The sequence below is a fragment of the Muntiacus reevesi genome, chromosome 16 (assembly GCF_963930625.1).
Source record: "Muntiacus reevesi chromosome 16, mMunRee1.1, whole genome shotgun sequence".
Lineage (NCBI taxonomy): Eukaryota > Metazoa > Chordata > Mammalia > Artiodactyla > Cervidae > Muntiacus > Muntiacus reevesi.
The window spans coordinates 34,968,533-34,987,406 of NC_089264.1; the positions used below are offsets into that span (position 1 = coordinate 34,968,533).

An 18,874-nucleotide genomic window follows, 5' to 3' on the forward strand; every position below is an offset into this window, starting at 1 on the left:
TGTTCTCTCAAAACATCCCACCCTCGCCTTCTCCCACAGAGTCCAAAAGTCTGTTCTGTACATCTGTGTCTCTTTTTCTGTTTTGCATATAGGGTTATCATTATCATCTTTCTAAATTCCATATATATGTGTTAGTATGCTGTAATGTTCTTTATCTTTCTGGCTTACTTCACTCTGTATAATGGGCTCCAGTTTCACCTATCTCATTAGAACTGATTCAAATGAATTCTTTTTAACAGCTGAGTAATATTCCATGGTGTATATGTTCCACAGCTTCCTTATCCATTCATCTGCTGATGGGCATCTAGGTTGCTTCCATGTCCTGGCTATTATAAACAGTGCTGCGATGAACATTGGGTGTCTTTCTTATCACTCACTACCACATCTAAAGTTAGGGCTATATATGTTTTTAATTAAATTACTAAGCAGTCCATTGAATCAATAAATGAATGAGTGAAGAAAGAGATGATTAAGGTTAAAAAAGATAACAGCAATGTATGAAAGAAGACGGATTTGAGAAGCACCACAGAGGAAGAATTATGTGGAACAATCTCAGGAGAAGAGTGAGGGACAGCATCTAGGATGATGCCCATGTTCGGGCATTATTAATCCAATTAGATTAATATTAAGTGATCTAATTAACTTTAATCTAGTTAGAGAATGTGAGCAAGCATGTTTGGAAGGGCAGGATAATGAGTCCAGGTTGAGGAATGTTAAGGATGAGACGCCTGTGAGATGCAGCAGGGGAGGGTCCAGTAAAAATCGGCATGAGGTTTGTAGTTCACGAGAGAGGTTGAGACGGACGTGGGAACAGCAGCACACAGGACCAGTTGAAGCTGTGGAAAAGATCCCTTAAAGAGAAAGCCAAAGACTCAGTCACAGAAAATCCTCTGTCTAGACACATTCTGGGAAGAAAAAAATTAAGAAAATGAATAGAGCAAGGAGGAATACAGAAAAAGAGGGAGTCACAGAAGCCAGAGAGGGAAGTTTCTAGAGTACCAAATGCCACAGGACCAGATGTGAGAGAAAGGCTAAAAGCAGCCTATAAAATTTGGTGATTAAGAGGTTCCTGGTGACCTGGGTGAGGGCCTTTCAGGAGGCAGAGTGAGGCTGCAGAAAAAGTTAGTAGAATTTAGTCACTAAAAAGTTAGTGAATTAAAGTTAGTACAACTCCCAAATATTTTAATCCAGTTTTGGTTAACATTCAAAGTAACTTGTAAGTAAGAAGTTGTGATGGAAATCTTTGAGGGATAGAGGTTGTCAGTGCAAGTGCTTTAGTGAATGCCTATATTAAGTAGTGCAACTTTAAAAAAAAAAGCAAGAGAGGAGGATATGTAATATTTACAAAGAAGTTACCAAGAAGAAATAAAGAGAAAGCTATGCACGTAAAGGCCATGCTTAAAGTAATATTTATATGCAGATATACATTCCTTGCTGTTGAAGTTTTTGTCTAGTTTACCAAAAAGGACAAACAGCTTTCCAGCCACAGGGGGTCTTCAGTAGTTACTTCCCACAGACTGAAGCCTGCGAACTTAAAACTGCACATGTTTGCTATGGGGACCTCCATGGGGAGCTGACCGTTTGTCACCAGAAATGGAATTAGCTCCCGCCAGTGTGATGATTAACCCATTGACTTCCACTTCACTGACCTGGTTGTCAACAATTAATCTGCATGGTTCTCTTATGAATTAAGAAACCTGTCTGTATACTATCATGCTTACAAGATTTTTACAAGTAAAATAAAACATTCATTCCCTTTTTAATTGACATATAATTAACAAATACTATAGTGTAAGTTTAAGGCGTACAATGTGTGGCTTTGATACTATTTATTTCTTTTTTTAGAATATAAGGCAAAGTCTCCTTCTTTCAAAGATATAGAAATGGAGGTTCCTAGGTTTCTTCTTAAAAGGGCCCTTCCTGCCCTAGGACATGCCTGTGTGCATGCTGTGGCTTCGGTTGTGTCTGACTCTTTGCGACCCCATGGACTGTAGCCTGCCAGGCTGCTCTGTCCATGGGGATTTTTCAGGCTAGAATACTGGAGTGGATTGCCATGTCCTCCTCCAGGGGATCTTCCCAACCAAGGGATCAAACCCTTGGCTCTTGTGTTTCCTGCATTGGCAGGCAGCTTCTTTACCACTAGCGCCACCTGGGAAGCCCGTCCTAGGACATAGCACACTGGATTATGATTATGTTGTTTCTCTCTCCAATTTCATTACTTCGTTAGCTACTAGAGAGTTAAGATTACAGACTTTCCCAAACTAATTGTTTATGCTTTCTACTCTGTGAAATAGGTTTCATTTTCTATTCTGTAAAATATTTACTGTAATCTTAGTGTTTTTCTCAGTGATTTATGGGGTCGCAAAGAGTCAGACACGACTGAGCGACTGAACTGAACTGAACTGAAACATGTTAAAATGTCAGTCCTTTGTCGTATTTCCTGTAAGTATTCTTTATAACTGTTTCCTGGCTTTTAATTCTGTCTGTTCCTTTGATGTATAGAAATTATTAATTTCTATGATGTTGACTCAACTTCTTGTGTGATTTCTGTTATTATGTTTAAACATAGGAGATTTGAACAATTTGAAGGACTGATGCTAAAGTGAAGCTCCAGTTCTTGGCCACCTGATGCAAAGAGCCAACTCACTAGAAAAGACCCTGATGCTGGGAAAGATTGAAGGCAAAAGGAGATGGGGGAGGCAGAGGATGGGGTGATTAGATTGTATCATCGACTCAGCAGACATGAGCTTGAGTAAACTCTGGGAAATAATGAAAGACAGGGAAGCCTGGCAGGCTGCAATCCATTGGGTCACAAAGAGTCAGACACAATTTAGGGACTGAACAACAGCATATATATAAGTAAGTACTTTGATGACCAATTCATAGGAGTCTTAGGTTTCATGTAAGAATAAAATCTAAATTACAGGGAGAGTGGGAATACTTGGTATTTCCATGGTATTCCTATCCTCTTGGTTAATCAGACTGATTTTAAAGCCACAGACGCTAGAACCAACACTGCTAAGGTGGAAAATAAGCTCTTTATGGGCACTTAACTGCTCCAAATGAATGTCCAATCTATTAGAACCTACAGTTCTGTAGAACCTACTGATGAGAGAAGTCAGCCATTGTCAACACTCTTTGGGACAAATTTTGCTCTTATTTACTATTATTAACATAATAAATGACAGACAGCATCCTAGATCTTTTTGTGTATTACTCCTAACTGCCACTTTTAAAACAAGAATCTTTCAAAATAAGTACTCTACAGATGACAAAACAAAGGCTCAGAAAGGTCAAATAACTTGCTCAGGTTCACCTGGTGTATAAGTGGTGGGACTTGAACCTAGATCTCTGTGATGCCAAAGAATCACATTTCCTACTATTTAGGCTGCCTTCTCGAACCCTATCTACCTCATATAAAGGGCTTCCAATATGCAAGGCACAAGGATAAGTACTTATCTTATTTACCCAGAGAGTAATGAGATGGGTATTAGTAGTAGTCTTTTGATATTGATATTGCTGATAAGATTTTAAAACTGGTAATTAAAAAGATCACTTTGAACAAAAGGGAAGGGACTCAATCACTAGGAGCCAGTAATGTTCTGCTTGGAGTAAATCATGCCTACTTATCCTCACTTCCTTTTTAATTTGGTCAACAGCTGATAGACTGGCTGACAGATCAGAAGAACAGTAATGTTCTTCTGAGTAATGCTTCTCAGGTAAGCATTTGAAAAAAATCTTTCTTATCTTATTTCATGAGCAGTCTGAGCTAGAAGATACTATAATTCAGTGAACTCCACCCAAAGAGCTTTGATTAATGGACTGACGTTTTAGACCAAACCTTTTTGATTTATTAATTTATTAGGATAAGAACTTGGATAATATCAACTCTGCTGATGCTGTAAAGCTGAGAGGGCTAACTGATACACGAGATGGATGAATCTAGATCCAAGATAATTTCAACAGATTGGAATGAGCAGATCCTAATGAGCTAAAATTGAACAGAGCTGAAAGGGAAGGCCTTCACTACATTCCAGGAAAAATACTCAAATACTAGCTGGGGGACACAGTGCTTTATAGTTTGTGGTGAAGAGACTAAGGAATGATGTATCCGAAGAGTCAGGCAATGGTGGGATGCACGGACTGCAGTGTAGTATTTGGATGAGAATGCCCATGGCCGCACGTCTCCACTCTTTCGTGGTGAGGCTCCTGCTGTACATTCAAAGACTATGATAAACTGGAGGGAATTTCTATCACATGGGTTGTTTAAAAGCATGTCTCCAATCACATGATCAATAGTTAACAGAACTGGAAAGGTTTAACTTAGAGCAGACTTGGAGGAGAACGAATGTCTGTCTCCAAACTTCTGATGGGCTGGAGGAGAGACAAGGAAAAAGTCCTTGGTATTAGGTGGGCTTGGAGAGTAGAACTAAGAGAGGAAGTTAGATGAGGATGGACTTTGGCTTCGCATAAGGAAGAACTTTCCAAACTTTCCAACACAGTCATAGAAAAATGAAATGAACTATTTCAAAGAAGTCAATTCTTTTTAATCTGGAACTCTTGCTCAGTCAGAGGCAGGATGACTGACCTTTTAGGAAAGATGTTGCCAGGCAGAGGAGGGAATTTTACCATTCAGAGGAGGCTTGATCCATGACTGCCAAAATTCCCTCTTACCCAGAGATTCTACAATAAACTTTGATGTAAAAATAAAAAAATTAAAAATAATAAACTTTGATGTAAAAATAAAACTTTGATGTAAATAAAAGGTAGCTGATATAAGAAAAAAATGTGATGAGTATGAAAATGAACAAAAAGCATAAAAATTCTAAAATAAACAAGAAATGACAAGTTAGGTATACAACAAGTTAGCTAGCTACTTAGTTTATTTATCTGGCCTAGTTCCCAAACCTTGTCAGTCTATCTGAAAACTCACTTCTCTGAGCCACAACTGGAAGGCTTTGACTGAGCAGATCTGGGCATGCTGTAATTATAAAAAAAAATTCTCTCAGTGATTCTGATGTTCAGGCAATTGGGGGAACACTGAAATTTTAGACTTATACAAATTTTTGTATTTTGCATAATATATGTGTATGAATATGTGTCATGCTTGAAAAAAACAATAATGATTCTAATCTACCTGTTGAACTTTAAGGCCACTATAGTTTAGTATTTGGAAAGCACAGTAGGAAGTCAGTTCAGTTCAGTTCAGTTCAGTTCGGGCGCTCAGTTGTATCCAACTCTTCGCGATCCCATGAACCATGGCATGCCAGGCCTCCTTGTCCGAGAGATACCTAAAGTAACGACCAAGTTTGGCCTTGGAGTACAAAATGAAGCAGGACAAAGGCTAACAGAGCTTTGCCAAAAGAACATACTGGTCATAGCAAACATCCTCTTCCAATAACACAAGAGACAACTCTACACCTGGACATCACCACACTGTCAATATCAAAATCAGACTGATAATACTCTTTGCAGCCAAAGATGGAGAAGCTCTATACAGTCAGCAAAAACAAGACTGGGAGCTGACTGTAGCTCAGACATGAACTACTTATTGCAAAATTCATACTTAAATTGAAGAAAGTAGGGAAAACCATTAGGCCCTTCAGGTATGACATAATGCAAGTCCCTTACAATTATACAGTGGAAGTGACACATAGATTCAAGGGATTAGATCTGATAGACAGAGTACCTGAAGAACTATGGACAGAGGTTTATGACATTGTACAGGAGGTGGTGATCAAAACCATCCCCAAGAAAAAGAAATACAAAAAGGCAAAATGGTTGCCTGAGAAGGCCTTACAAATAGCTGGGAAAAGAAGAGAAGTGAAAGGCAAAGGAGAAAAGGAAAGATATTCCCATTTGAATGCAGAGTTCCAAAGAACAGCAAGGAGAGATAAGAGCCTTCCTCAGTGATCAGTGCAAAGAAACAGAGGAAAACAACAGAATGGGAAAGACTAGAGATTCCTTCAAGAAAATTAGAAATACCAAGGGAACATTTCATGCAAAGATGGGCACAATAAAGGACAGAAACAATATGAACCTAACAGAAGCAGATGATATTAAGAAAAGGTGGCAAGAATAAATAGAAGAACTATACAAAAAAAAGATCTTAATGACCCAAATAACCATGAACTGTGATCATTAACCTAGAGCCAGATATCTTGGAAGGCAAAGTCAAGTGGGCCTTAGGAAGGAAGCATCGTGATGAACAAAGCTAGTGGAGGTGAATTAACCCCAGCTGAGCTATTTCAAATCCTAAAAGATGACACTGTTAAAGTGCTGCACTCAACATGCCAACAAATTTGGAAAACTCAGCAGTGGACACAGGACTGGAAAAGGTCTGTTTTCATTTCAATCCCAAGAAAGGGCAATGCCAAAGAATGTGCAGATTACCTCACAATTGTACTCATTTCACATGTTAGCAAAATAATGCTCAAAATTATCCAAGCTAGGTTTCAACAGTACATGAACTGAGAACTCCCAGATGTTCAAGCTGGATTTTGAAAAGGCAGAGGAACCAGACATCAAACTGCCAATATTTGTTGGATCACAGGAAAAACAAGAGAGTTCCAGAAAAACATCTACTTCTGCTTTACTGACTATGCTAAAGCCTTTGACTGTGTGGATCACAACAACTGTGGAAACTCTTCAAGAGATGGGAATACCAGACCACCTTACCTGCTTCCTGAGAAACCTGTATGCAGGTCAAGAAGCAACAGTTAGACCAGACATGAGACAACAGACTGGTTCGAAATTGGGAAAGGAGTACGTCAAGCTGTATACTGTTACCCTGCTTATTTAACTTATATGCAGAGTACATCATGCAAAATGCTGGGCTGGATGAAGCACAGCTGGAATCAAGATTGCTGGGAGAAATATCAATAACCTCAGATATGTAGATAACACCACCCTTATGGCTAGAAAGTGAAGAAGAACTAAAGAGCCTCTTGATGAGAGTGAAAGTGGAGAGTGACAAAGTTGGCTGAAAGCTTAACATTCAGCAAACTAAGATTATGGCACCTGGTCCCATCACTTCATGGCAAATAGATGGGGAAACAATGAAAACAGTGAGAGACTTTATTTTTGGGGGCTCCAAAATCACTGCAGATGGTGACTGCAGCCATGAAATTAAAAGACACTTGTTCCTTGGAAGAAAAGTTATGACAAACCTAGACAGCATATTAAAAAACAGAGACATTACTTTGCCCACAAAGGTCTGTCTAGCCAAAGCTACGGTTTTTCCAGTAGTGATGTACGGATGTGAGAGTTGGACCATAAAGAAAGCTAAGCACCAAAGAATTGATGCTTTGGAACTGTGGTATTGGAAAAGACTCCTGAGAGTCGTTGGATTGCAAGATCAAACCAGTCAATCCTAAAGGAAATCAGCCCTGAATATTCATTGGGAGGACTGATGTTGAAGCTGAAGCTCCAATACTTTGGTCACCTTATGCAAAGAGCCAACACATTAGAAAACACCCTGATGCTGGGAAAGATTGAAGGCAGGAGGAGAAGGGGATGATAGAGGACAAGATGGTTGGATGGCATCACCGACTCAATGGACATGAGTCTGAGCAAGCTCTGGCAGATGGTGAAGGACAGACAAGCCTGGCATGCTGCAATCCATGGGGGTGCAAAGAGTTGGACATGACTGAGTGACTGGACAAAAACAACCCAGTTTAATATTTAAGCACCATTTCTACAGGGGAAGCAAACTTGACTTTAGTATTTATTCTAACAGCATAGAACATAAAAGTTCAAAATATCCCATCTCTTGCTTTATAACCTTTAAAGAACTGAATAGATCATTTCTAGATTTTCAGCACTGCCTAGATAACATGTTTTTTCAAAAGTAATGAAAGATTTTTTCCTAAATAAATAACAGAAATTTTCAGATAATTAGGTAGAAAAAAGCAAGAAGATGGATGTTGTTCATACATATATGTTGTTGTTTAGTTGCTAAGTTGTATCCAACTTTCTTGTGACCCCATGGACTCTAGCCCACCAGACTCCTCTATCCATGGGATGTCCCAGGTGAGAATACTGGAGTGGGTTGCCATTTCCTTCTCCAGGGGATCTTCTTGACCTAGGGATCGAACCCGTGTCTCCTGCATTTCAGGTGGATTCTTTACCACTGAACCACCAGGGAAGCCCCTCATACATATACACTTTTTAGCTTAACTAACTTTTTTTTTCCCCCTTAAGTTCCCATTCAGATAGGCAAAGTCTCCAAAAGTGTAAGAAGAAGTCATGCTCTGTTGAAGCTCATTAAATGCTTACTAGTAGTAATAAAAACCAGTGTGGGGATGTTAAATAAGTCAATATTTAATTTCTTAAAATTATAAATATCAAAACTTAAATGCTTTCTTAATCTTTTATGTTCAACTTATACATCTTTTTACAAATCTAGTAAAAAAAATCCATTTTTTAAGTAAGCTTTTAGCACTCGGTTAAATTCAAGGTGGTCAATTTTAATATAATAAGAATGGCATTATTAAAGTATTGATTAAATCCTAACTCTGTCCATTTACAAAGAAGGGGACACTTTCCAAAGGTGGTGTCGGTTTTTAAGCATTTCTTAGTGGACACTGTAAGAACAAACTCCTTTCCCTGAGGAATATGGTAAGAGGGCCTGTTGGTCATAAACCCCTTTCCTCTCTGTTCTCATAAAGGGTTTTATATGGGACAGGACAACACTCTATCATCCAACATCCTTTGATTCAGAGGTAATCCATTACCCGTGACTTTCTGGATTTTGAGGCACATGGTTTCAAAGACATGTTTCTAGCTAAGGCATCCCTCCCCAGTTCTCCGAGGATGTGGGTATGTATTGAAAGAAGGAGATGAGTCTGCAGTTAAGTTTCCTGTAGAGTGAAAAGCCACAATTACTGAAGGTTTGGAAGAAAGAATGAGAATGAAGGCATTCACACAACACATCCAAATCCAGAAAAAGGGGACTTCTAAATACATAGAACCATAAAAGCAATATTAGGTGACACTATATATATTTTCTGAAAGTTAAAATACATACTCTACTTAATTCCTATATAGACTTTAACTGATGTAATGATACTGACACTATAACTATTGCTAAAACATCTAATACAAAAGTCCTTTTACTCGGTTTCTTGATGTCTGGGAATCTTGGTGTCTGCTCCGTGCATGTCATAGTGAAAATGGTCACAACCGATAATGAAGTGGCCAATCAGATAATGCCAAAATTTGAGCAATGTTTATCTGAGGAGAGGTGAGAACTTTACCAAATTCTAAACTAGAATTAATAACAGAGAAGAGGACTTCTGAAGTAACTGTTTAGGTGCATCCATAGTTCCTTTCAGTCATGATTTTGACAGGTCAAATATTTTGAAAACTGTTCCTCTATTGGAAGGAAATGTTGTACTTACAGATGCACAAGACAATGAGAAAAAGGAGGTATGTGGCCAGTTCCCGTAAAACACTCTTAAGGTATTTCTCTCGGTCAGTGCTGGTTTCCTCCATGAGTCTTGTTCCCCAGAGACCTTTAAAATAATAATAAAAGATGTCATTGTATTTTTCAAAAATCTCATGAATGGCGAAAGAAAAAAACACATAAAAAATAGTGTACTTTAAGGGAGGTTCTCCTGTTGTTTTTTTTTAAGCATGCTCTAAAAACAACTGAGAAATGGTTTTAGTAGAAGTACCTTTAATTTGGGAACACATCAGTCTCCACTGTCTCACCCCCACAAGATGTGCAAAACACAAGGCAACAATCTGATCACTGTCTAAGCTCCCAATCTCATTAGAAAATATCTTAGTAAAAAATTAGAAAGAGAAGAGGAAATTTGGGCAGCCTATGAGAGGAGGTAAAATAATTGTGCATACATATCAGCTCTTCCTATATGCAGGAGGAATTATCGTACTACTAGATTAATTATCCTCTTAAGTAACTACATTGTAAATGATACATTTTAGGTCACCTCTGATAAAAAGAAGTCCTGGTTGGAGCATCACTTCATTGTGGAAACATCTATCAATATTCTAACACACTGGTGTAAAATCTCTGCTCTGTACCCATTTTTGCCTTTTAAGAAATTCAATGCTGACTGATTACACTAAACATGCTTAGTTGAACAGATTTTTAAAATTTCAAGTAGCATATGATTTTTAAATTAAAAGCAACAACCCATCCGCCTTCTCTCTCTCTTTGGAGAAAGAGTAAAATCAGCAACCGTGCTCCACTTTTAGCAGATGGAAAAAGTGTTGGGCCGGCTGAGCAAAGATGACATAAGCCTCGGTGAGCTGGCTGGAGCGCGATCCCGCAGCTCTGGACGCGGCCAGCAGACAGACATGGTGGCCGTCCAAACCCCCGCTAGCGAGCAGTGTGGTCAAGTCACATTACTGGTTACTTGGAAGAGCCTTAGCATTTTCCAAAAAAGACAAACCTCTCCATCCTTTTTGTTAGGTTAACTCGGCTGTTAATGGCAAATTGCCTCACACTTGAGTACACAGATTTTAACCCCTTCCTCATGGAAACTCACACAGCCACTGACGCCACAATCAAGCCACAGAGAACGGGGTCGGGGGGAGAAATGGTATATGGTCTTGCACTTGGAAGAAATGACCTCATCGGAAGTGTTTATGTACTTTTTAAGTCTTATAATCATACATTAGTTCTACTCCTAAATTGGGGTATTTCGTTTCCTTCTCTTTTTCTCTCCCAAACTTCTTTTGGAAAAATCAGCATCTGCCTTCAAAGACACTGTGTTACGCGCCCCAGGTTTCACCACGCCGAAAGTGGAACATAACTTATGACAAGGTTTGCTTCTGCCAAGATCTGGTAGTTGTCAGGGAATTACTCACTCAGAAGAAATGCAGCAAGTAGAATGTTTGTTCGCTGAAGCTCTATCATATTAAAGAATTATTACAAATTTAGATGACATGGAAAATTACAACTCAGAATAACACAGAGGCAGCCAAATATTAGGCTCAGTAGCCCTGGACACGACCACACCATTTCTTTGGGTGTATTTCTTTTGGAGGCCAGGCCTAAAATATACACATAAGCGGAAATTGCTAGTCCCTTCACCATCAGGAGAGACGGCTGCCTTGCTTCACTTGGTCAGTGAGTTCACTCTTTCCCATGGTTTATAAACAATTATGCACTAAGGAAAAGTCATAGTTCTTAATATTTACAAATGGTTTTGCTTGACCTGTAAATAGAAAAACCAAACTCCTATCAAATTTTCTTTAAGCTAAATTTGCAATGGTCGATGGTAATTTAATTCTAGCCCTTGAAGGAAACATTTTGAAAAAAAACAGAAACAAGCCCTTTTATTTATATTCTATAAAAGTGTATTTCTATGCATTTGCTTTTTCTAAATTACTCTAGCTACCTCCTCAAATATGTATTGCTATAAAAATTTCAGAGTTTCCCCATTGGGTGTATATGTAGAGTCAGTCTTCGTATACAGGGACCCCCTCACATCTTGATGGGTGAGAAATGTCTACAACTACAAATGGAAAAAATAGCTGTCCTACAGCCAACTACTTCCCATGTTTAGCAGGAATGATACAATAGGAATGGTTAAGGGTAGAGTTCAAGTCCAAAATGGCAGCATTCTTCAAAGGTAACTCTTGTCTTTTCCCACCATTGTCCCAGCTGTGGAGGGAGTACCTGAAGGCACTCACGTTCTATAGATAACGTGTCTCCATCTGTTAGCAGAATATGATCTAAAAGGACATGGGACAACATGCAATTTCCTTCCTGTGTAAGAGCCCAAAGTCAGAGCACATTACCTAAATGCATATGGGGGAATTCTGAGATGGATAATCCAAAACACCAAAAACGTCTCCAACATAACTGACTTTGATGGGGCTTCCCTGGTGGTCCAGTGGTTAGGACTCTGCTTTCTAATGCAGGGGATGTAGGTTTGATCCCTGGTCAGGGAGCTAGGATCCCACCTGCCTTGCAGTCAAAAAACATAAAACAGAAGCAATATTGAAACAAATTCAATAAAAGACATTAAAAAAAAAAAAAAGGTCTACCAAAAAATCTTAAAAAAAAAAAAAAACCAAAAAACTACGGGCTTCCAATGCAAGGGTCATGGGTTTGATCTCTGGTTGGAGAACTAAGATCCCAAAGGTTGTGTGGCACAGCCAACAAAAAGATCTTGAAAAAAATGCCATTTTGCAACTCTTTTATCCAAATGCTTCTAAGTGAAAGTCGCTCAGTCATATCCGACTCTTTGCAATCCCATGGACTATATAGTCCATGGAATTCTCCATGTCAGAATACTGGAGTGGGTAGCCTTTCCCTTTTCCAGGGGATCTTCCTAAACCAGGGGTCAAACCCAGGTCTCCTGCATTACAGGTGGATTCTTTACAAGCTGAGCCAAAGGGAAGCCCAAGAATACTGGAGAGGGTAGCCTGTCCCTTCTCCAGAGGATCTTCCTGATCCAGGAATCAAACCGGGGTCTCCTGCATTACAGGCGTATTCTTTATCAACTGAGTATCAGGGAAGCCCAAATGCTTCTAAGCCATTTTTATTTTGCAATTTATAAAAAATATCACAGAGAGAACAACATAATGAACTCTCAGGTATTCCTCACGCAGCTTTAACAATTACCATCAACTCCACACTAACCTTGATTATTCAAAACCCTCACTGACTCCTCAATTTTTTTTTATTTCTTTGTATTTCTTTTGGTCATGCCACAGGGCATGTGGGCTCTTAGTTCCCTGACTAGGGATTGAACTCACGCCCCTTTCATTGTAAGCACTGAGCCTTAATCACTGGACTGCCAAGGAAGTCCTCCTCAATTATTTTGAAACTAATTGCAGTGATCATAGCATCTCGTTAATATAACATCTCTCAGTACTATGGTAAAAAGATTCAGTGTGGATCTTTTGCCTCACATTAACCCTGTCTCATCTGAAATGCATTAACCCCTCAGGACACCTTGATCATGACAAGGTGTGGTGGGGGGTCTGGAGTCTGCTGCTGCTGCTAAGTCGCATCAGCCGTGTTTGACTGTGCGACCCCATAGACGGCAGCCCACCAGGCTCCTCCATCCCTGGGATTTTCTAGGCAAGAGTACTGGGGTGGGTTGCCCGTGCCTTCTCCGTCTGGAGTCTGAGCTGTGTTTAAATGAAGCATCAGCCCTTAGGAGCTATGAGACCTTACCTCAAACCATGAGCCTTCACTTCCTCATTTGGAAATGGGATAAGAGTACTTCTCTGTGGTTGCTCTGGGTATAAGAAATTTTATATATGTACAGCATTTAGAGTGGTTGGAAGAGGCCCATTTATGGTTTCAGAAATAGGTTCAAATTTGTGAGACATCCTACTTCTGATGCTAGGTTGGTGTGAAGACCCAAATCCATACATGACTTTGAAGTCACTGTGAAGAGCCTGACCGAATTCTCATTGGATTCATGTCATAAAAGAATCCCATTTTTGTGCTTGGACACATGTGGACCTTGCTAGAAAGATGAATACAATCCTTCCTAATAGTCATTTGAATTGCTCGGAGACCTTCAGAAAGGGAAGTGACTTTTCATTATAGGTCCATTTTCTATAGAACGGTCAGTTGCTACTTTAAATGACACTGACTTTTGAGTCTCCAATTCTTAGGCAGCCTCCTCCTGAGGTGAAGACAGGAATGTGTCACAGATTACACGCATATTCCACAGGCAACTCACACTCACATGTCCCAAACCGAGATGTCTCTCTTTTTTCCTTTGTCTAGAAAACTGTTTTCCCTGTGGCTAAATAGGTGGGTTAACGGTACCAAGTCAGAAACATGGGTTTCATTCTAGAATAGGCCCTTTTCATAACCCTCACATGGGCTGGTCCACAATTCTGATGGTTTCTGCCTCTCTTTAATCTAGCTTTCTTCTATCCCAGCTCACAATCATTGGCTGCAGCCTTTGTCACCTTTTCTTAACCTGTTCTCCATCACACCCCATTCTCTACATCCTTGCTAGAATCATCTTCAGGTTGGCATGTGACTGTATCAGCTCCCTGCTTGAAGCCTTCACTGTCTCTGTCTATAGGAAAAAGTATTAATACCAGTGAGGTACTGGCCATCTTGGTCTTACTTCTGCTATTCTTCTCTTCCCAACTCCCCCCACTGAATTCTTCAAAATGTAACTCAAGTTTTACTTCTAACCTCCCCAGATAGAACTGGTCCTCTCTTCTTTGGGTACCTGCCATATCTGGGATCTGGCACTGCAATTATTTACTTACACCTGTGATCCCCCTACTAGACTCTAAACTCCTTGGGAGTTGGGATCTTACATTATTCATCTCTGTATCCCTAGTACCTACCACAAAGGAGATGCTCCATAAATGTTTGTTGCCTGCACAATTTCTGTTACTAGCAGAGTCTTATCATACCCCACAGAGTAACAGCCCTCCCTCAGACAAAATCCCTCCACAATGAAAATACAAAGTCTCATTTGTTCACAATTATAGTGCAAATAAAAAGGTAAAAAGGGAGAAATTATGGAGTGAGGGTTGGATTAAAAATAAAGGGAAAGTCATAATAGCCAAAAGGTAGAAACAACCCAAATGTTCATCAACTGATGAATGGATAAACAAAATGTAGTGTATACATACAAGAGGATACTATTCAGTTATCAAAACAAATGAAGTTCAGATACATGCTACAGCATACGTAAACGTTAAAAACATTATGCTAAGTGAAATAAGCCAGATGTGAAAGTACTGTATGACTCCACTAATATGAGGTACCTAGAACAGGAAAATTCATCAAGACAGAGAGGCTGCGGGGCAGGGAACAGGAGGGGACTTGGGAGTTAGTATTTAATGGGCAGACTTGTTTGGGATGATGAAAAAGTTCTGGACATGGACAGTGATGACATTTGTCTGAAACAGTAAACAGAAAATGACTTTAATAAACTGATACATCCATAAAAACACATTCAACTTTGGAAATTCAGAAAATCTGATAACTCATATAGAGTCTCAAATTTTATCTTTGCATTAAAAAGTGTTTGCTAAGAAAAAAGTAAACAAGATCATTGAGTTGGAGATGTTTTTAAGCTTGGAGAAGTCTTTCAATCTTTCAGCCTTCTTTTTACTGCCTCTGGTCCAGGTCATCAATCTCCTCTTTACTGGCTGCCCCCTACCTGGCCTCCTGCCTCCCTACCTCCCTCTGTAAGCTCTCCTGCAAAAACTTTCAACTGCTTCCTAATATTTAGAGGTAATTTCTTAATTTCTTGGTTAGACACAATGCTTTCCATAATTAGGCCTCAAACTTCTTCTTTGCCTTCTTACTCGTGCTAAGAGAACAGATCTATTCAGTGTCCAAGGAGAAATGATCATTTGTTTTCCAACTCAGATTCGTGTCATTAAACAACATGCTGAAGCTAGAAGGGACCTTGAAGATTAGGTTCAACTCTTCCATTTTATAAATGACAGACTAAGGCTAGGAAGTCTGATGTGAGACCTCCAGGGAAGCGCCTGAAAACGCCAAACTTGAGTTTGGCTCCTATCTTTAGAAATTCCAAGTCACTCTCTCTCTTCTGACTCTGAGCACTACTTATATAATGCACTAAAGACTTCTGTCATTGTATCCCAAGACGGGGGTTTGATCCCTGATAGCTCAGTGGTAAAGAATCTGCCTGCCAATTCAGGAGACTCAGGTTTGATCCCAGGGTCGGGAAGATCCCCTGGAGAAGGAAATGACAACCCACTCCAGTATCCTTGCCTGGGAAAACCCATGGACAGAGGAGCCTGGCGGGCTAGTCCACGGGGTCACAAGAGTCAGACATGACTTGGCAACTGAACAACAATAACAATATCCCATGAGGGAAAAAAATGTCACAACTCATTCACGGTTACTCATTTCACATTTCTGGGTTTCTGTCCATAGGTAAATGGTGATGTGTTATTTTAGTTCTTTTTTTTTTTTCCTGTGGCAACCAGCACAGTCTATTTTCACAGTAGGTGCTACTGATTATCTAACAAAGGTTATTTAATAAGTGACAAGGATATCAATTATATTTCTTCACAAAGAATTAAAAGTTATTTCTAAAATTTTCTATAAAAAAAGATTCTCATGATTCTACTCTCCTAACTGATAAAGTTAGGAGATCTTATCAACCACTGATAAGGCTGGACCAGAAATTTTACTATTACTTTATTCACCATAAATTTTCTGAATCTTTTCTCTAAAATAAATAAACTTACAAATGCACTCACATATTTCACTTAATTATATTCAATTATTGAGCTTTTTCAGACAATATGAAATGTGTTATTAAATACTTAAGCTGAGTTAAAAGAATCATGACTTTCCATTACTTATTAACTTATAAGAAACCTCTCATTTCAGTGAAGATTTTAAAAAGCACAATTAATACAAAGTAATATAAACTTTGAATATAGCTCAAAAATATTCAATATGTAGTTCAAAAATATTCAAATATATAGTTCAAAAATATTCAACAAAATAAACTTTGAATACAATTTGGAACCTTAAAAAAGTATTAATGAGTTTTTTTACTAACCTTCTCACACAGGTGACTAAAAAGGATCTTTTGGTCCCCACCATGCTCTGAATCAATTAAACTAGTATAATCACTATGTAAGAGCACCAAAAGGTACACTTTTAGAATCCACGATTTAATCTCTACTTATGAAGCAATCACAACAACATGGCAGACTTGCTACATATTTTATGTCTCATCTCATTTAATTCTCCCATGTCAAGAGCTAAGCATTATGATTATTTCTTTTTTAAAACAAAATTCAAAAACTGGAGATCAGAGCGGTTAAGCAGTTTGCTAAAGGTCATTCAGTCAACGTGTGGTACAACTGGGATTCGGGTATAAGCCTGACTTGGTGTTAATCATGGTGCTACGAAAATACCTGGATAGTTTTTTGTGCAACATTTTCAAAACTGACAGGAACGGAAGGGAAGGGAGAATTTCAAAAGACCGAGAATGGAAAAAACTCTTAAAAGCAGAGATTAAAATCATTTGGATGGTAAGATCAAATGCAACTCTTTTCCAAGGATGCCTCTGACAAAACTTTGCAAAAACAGGATCCCATTTGCTCCTGGAAAATGTGTGTCCTCTTAAAAGGCACTGGCAATTTTTGAAAATTCCTTTTCTGCCTTTTGGAGAGCTGGGTGCACCAAACTCTGACATATTTCCACACAGTTGGTATCTGATGACCTCACTGTTTCATTGGAATGTCAAAGAACATTAATTTAGTTATTTAAAAAACATACTTTCAAGTTTTTCAAACAATGTTAACATTTACTTTGCAACTGTTTAGGGGAAAAAATGCCTAGAATTAGAAATGGCCAAATAACTGTTTTCCTAAGCATTTAATTCTGTTCGTAGTGTTCTCAACAGCTCCCTCTCCCCTAAACAACCAGAGACATCACCAAAACAACATCAGTGACTACACAATGACACCCCTCCCATAACCGGGACACTGCGTTGCTTACCCTTTCCAGAACGGGATAAGGGGCAACAGGGCATCCAGGCCAGTGGAGGACCATGGGTGCTAGCACAGAATTTTCGTTTTTATTTCGTGAAATTAGCAAATATGCAGTTGCAACCACCATTAGCAGTCTTAGAATATCTTTCCCCCTACAAGATAAAAATCTTCAGATGTACCCTCTTCATTCTAATACGACTTTCAACTTATTTCCAAAGGCAAACATAAGCTGACAAATTTTCTTTAGAAGGAGGTATCCAATGCATTTGCACCAACAAGGGCGCCGTGGAATTCGGCGCTAGGTACCGGAAATAGACCAGAATTAGCAGAGGTGGGGAAGACGCTTCCAAGGGAGGCGGGGACGCCCAGGGGATGCGAGTTGGAGCCCGGGAGAGCTGCCCTCCGCGGGGATGGCTCCCACAGCGCTCGCAGTTCTGGCTTGTGCATGAGCCGCTGAGGGTCGCGGTCTTACCTCGCAGCCCGCGAACGAGTCTCTCGGCCCAGGCCACTCGGGGATGCTGCCCGTCCAGGGGGAGGTGGCGATGCAGCGGGTCCCCGCCGCCGGCGGGGCTGGGACTCGGCGGGCCCTGGTCCTCTCGCTGACGCCGCCTCCCGCTCGGATGGCCCGCACCGTGGTAGCCCCCCAGCCCCCGGCCTCGGGCGCCCGCGGAGCTCACGGCCGAGGAGGAGGCCGACCTCCTGCTGCCGGGGCGCCACTCGACGTCCATCTCCACCACCATTCCCCCTTCTTCTCCCTCCACCTCCTCTTCCTCCTCTTCCTCCTCGGCCTCGAAGCCCGGGTTGTCGCGGCTCCACGCCTGCCGCGAGCACGACGAGAGCGGAGGAGAGGGGGAGGCCGAGGCTCCGGCCGGGGGGTCCCGCGCGGCCGCCTGCCGGATGCGCTCCATCTCGATCTCCAGGCCCCTCTGCTCGCGGAGGCCGCCCGGGGCAGCGAGGCCGGCGCCGGCCGTCGCGCCGCCCGCCATCAGCCGCCCGGGGCCCGGCGCTCGAGGGGCCGGCGACCGCTTGGCGTCCCCGGGCAGCTGCGGCTGCACGCGGCTGGAGTTCACCATCACGGTCACTGGTGCCCGGGGCGCCCTCCCCGCGCGCCGTCCCCAGCGCCGCCTGCCGCAGGAGCCATGTTCCTTTCTTCCCCCGGCCCGCCGCCTCCTGCTCCCCGCCCCCGACCTCCCCGCAGTCCCGCGTCCCTCTCCCGCCCCCTCGGCCCGCCTCCCCCTCGCCTCGCCTCGCCCAGCGGCCGCCGCGCGCTGCAGGGGGAGGCGCTAGGAAGCCGCCCCCGCGGCCGGCGCGCTCGGGGAGCGGCGTCCGGGCCGGAGTTCCAAGTGCAGCCGGAGCCCGGGCGCGGGCGCCCACATTCCATTCGGGTGGAAGGGCGCGGGCGGGGTGGGAGTCGCTGACCCGC

The 18,874-nt window shown here is 41.3% G+C and overlaps 1 protein-coding gene across 1 annotated transcript in view; it reads right to left on the reverse strand.

The window, feature by feature from the left end:
• Nucleotides 1-18,625, reverse strand: part of PKD2 (polycystin 2, transient receptor potential cation channel) — a 58,020-nt gene extending 39,395 nt beyond the window's left edge. Inside the window, exons 1-2 of the mRNA XM_065907098.1 lie at nucleotides 17,924-18,625; nucleotides 9,402-9,515 (exon numbers count right to left, since the gene is read on the reverse strand). Of these exons, the coding sequence (XP_065763170.1) occupies nucleotides 9,402-9,515; nucleotides 17,924-18,524 (715 nt within the window). The 5' untranslated portion in view covers nucleotides 18,525-18,625. The remainder of the gene's footprint in view (nucleotides 1-9,401; nucleotides 9,516-17,923) is intronic.
• Nucleotides 18,626-18,874: the final 249 nt, after the last annotated feature.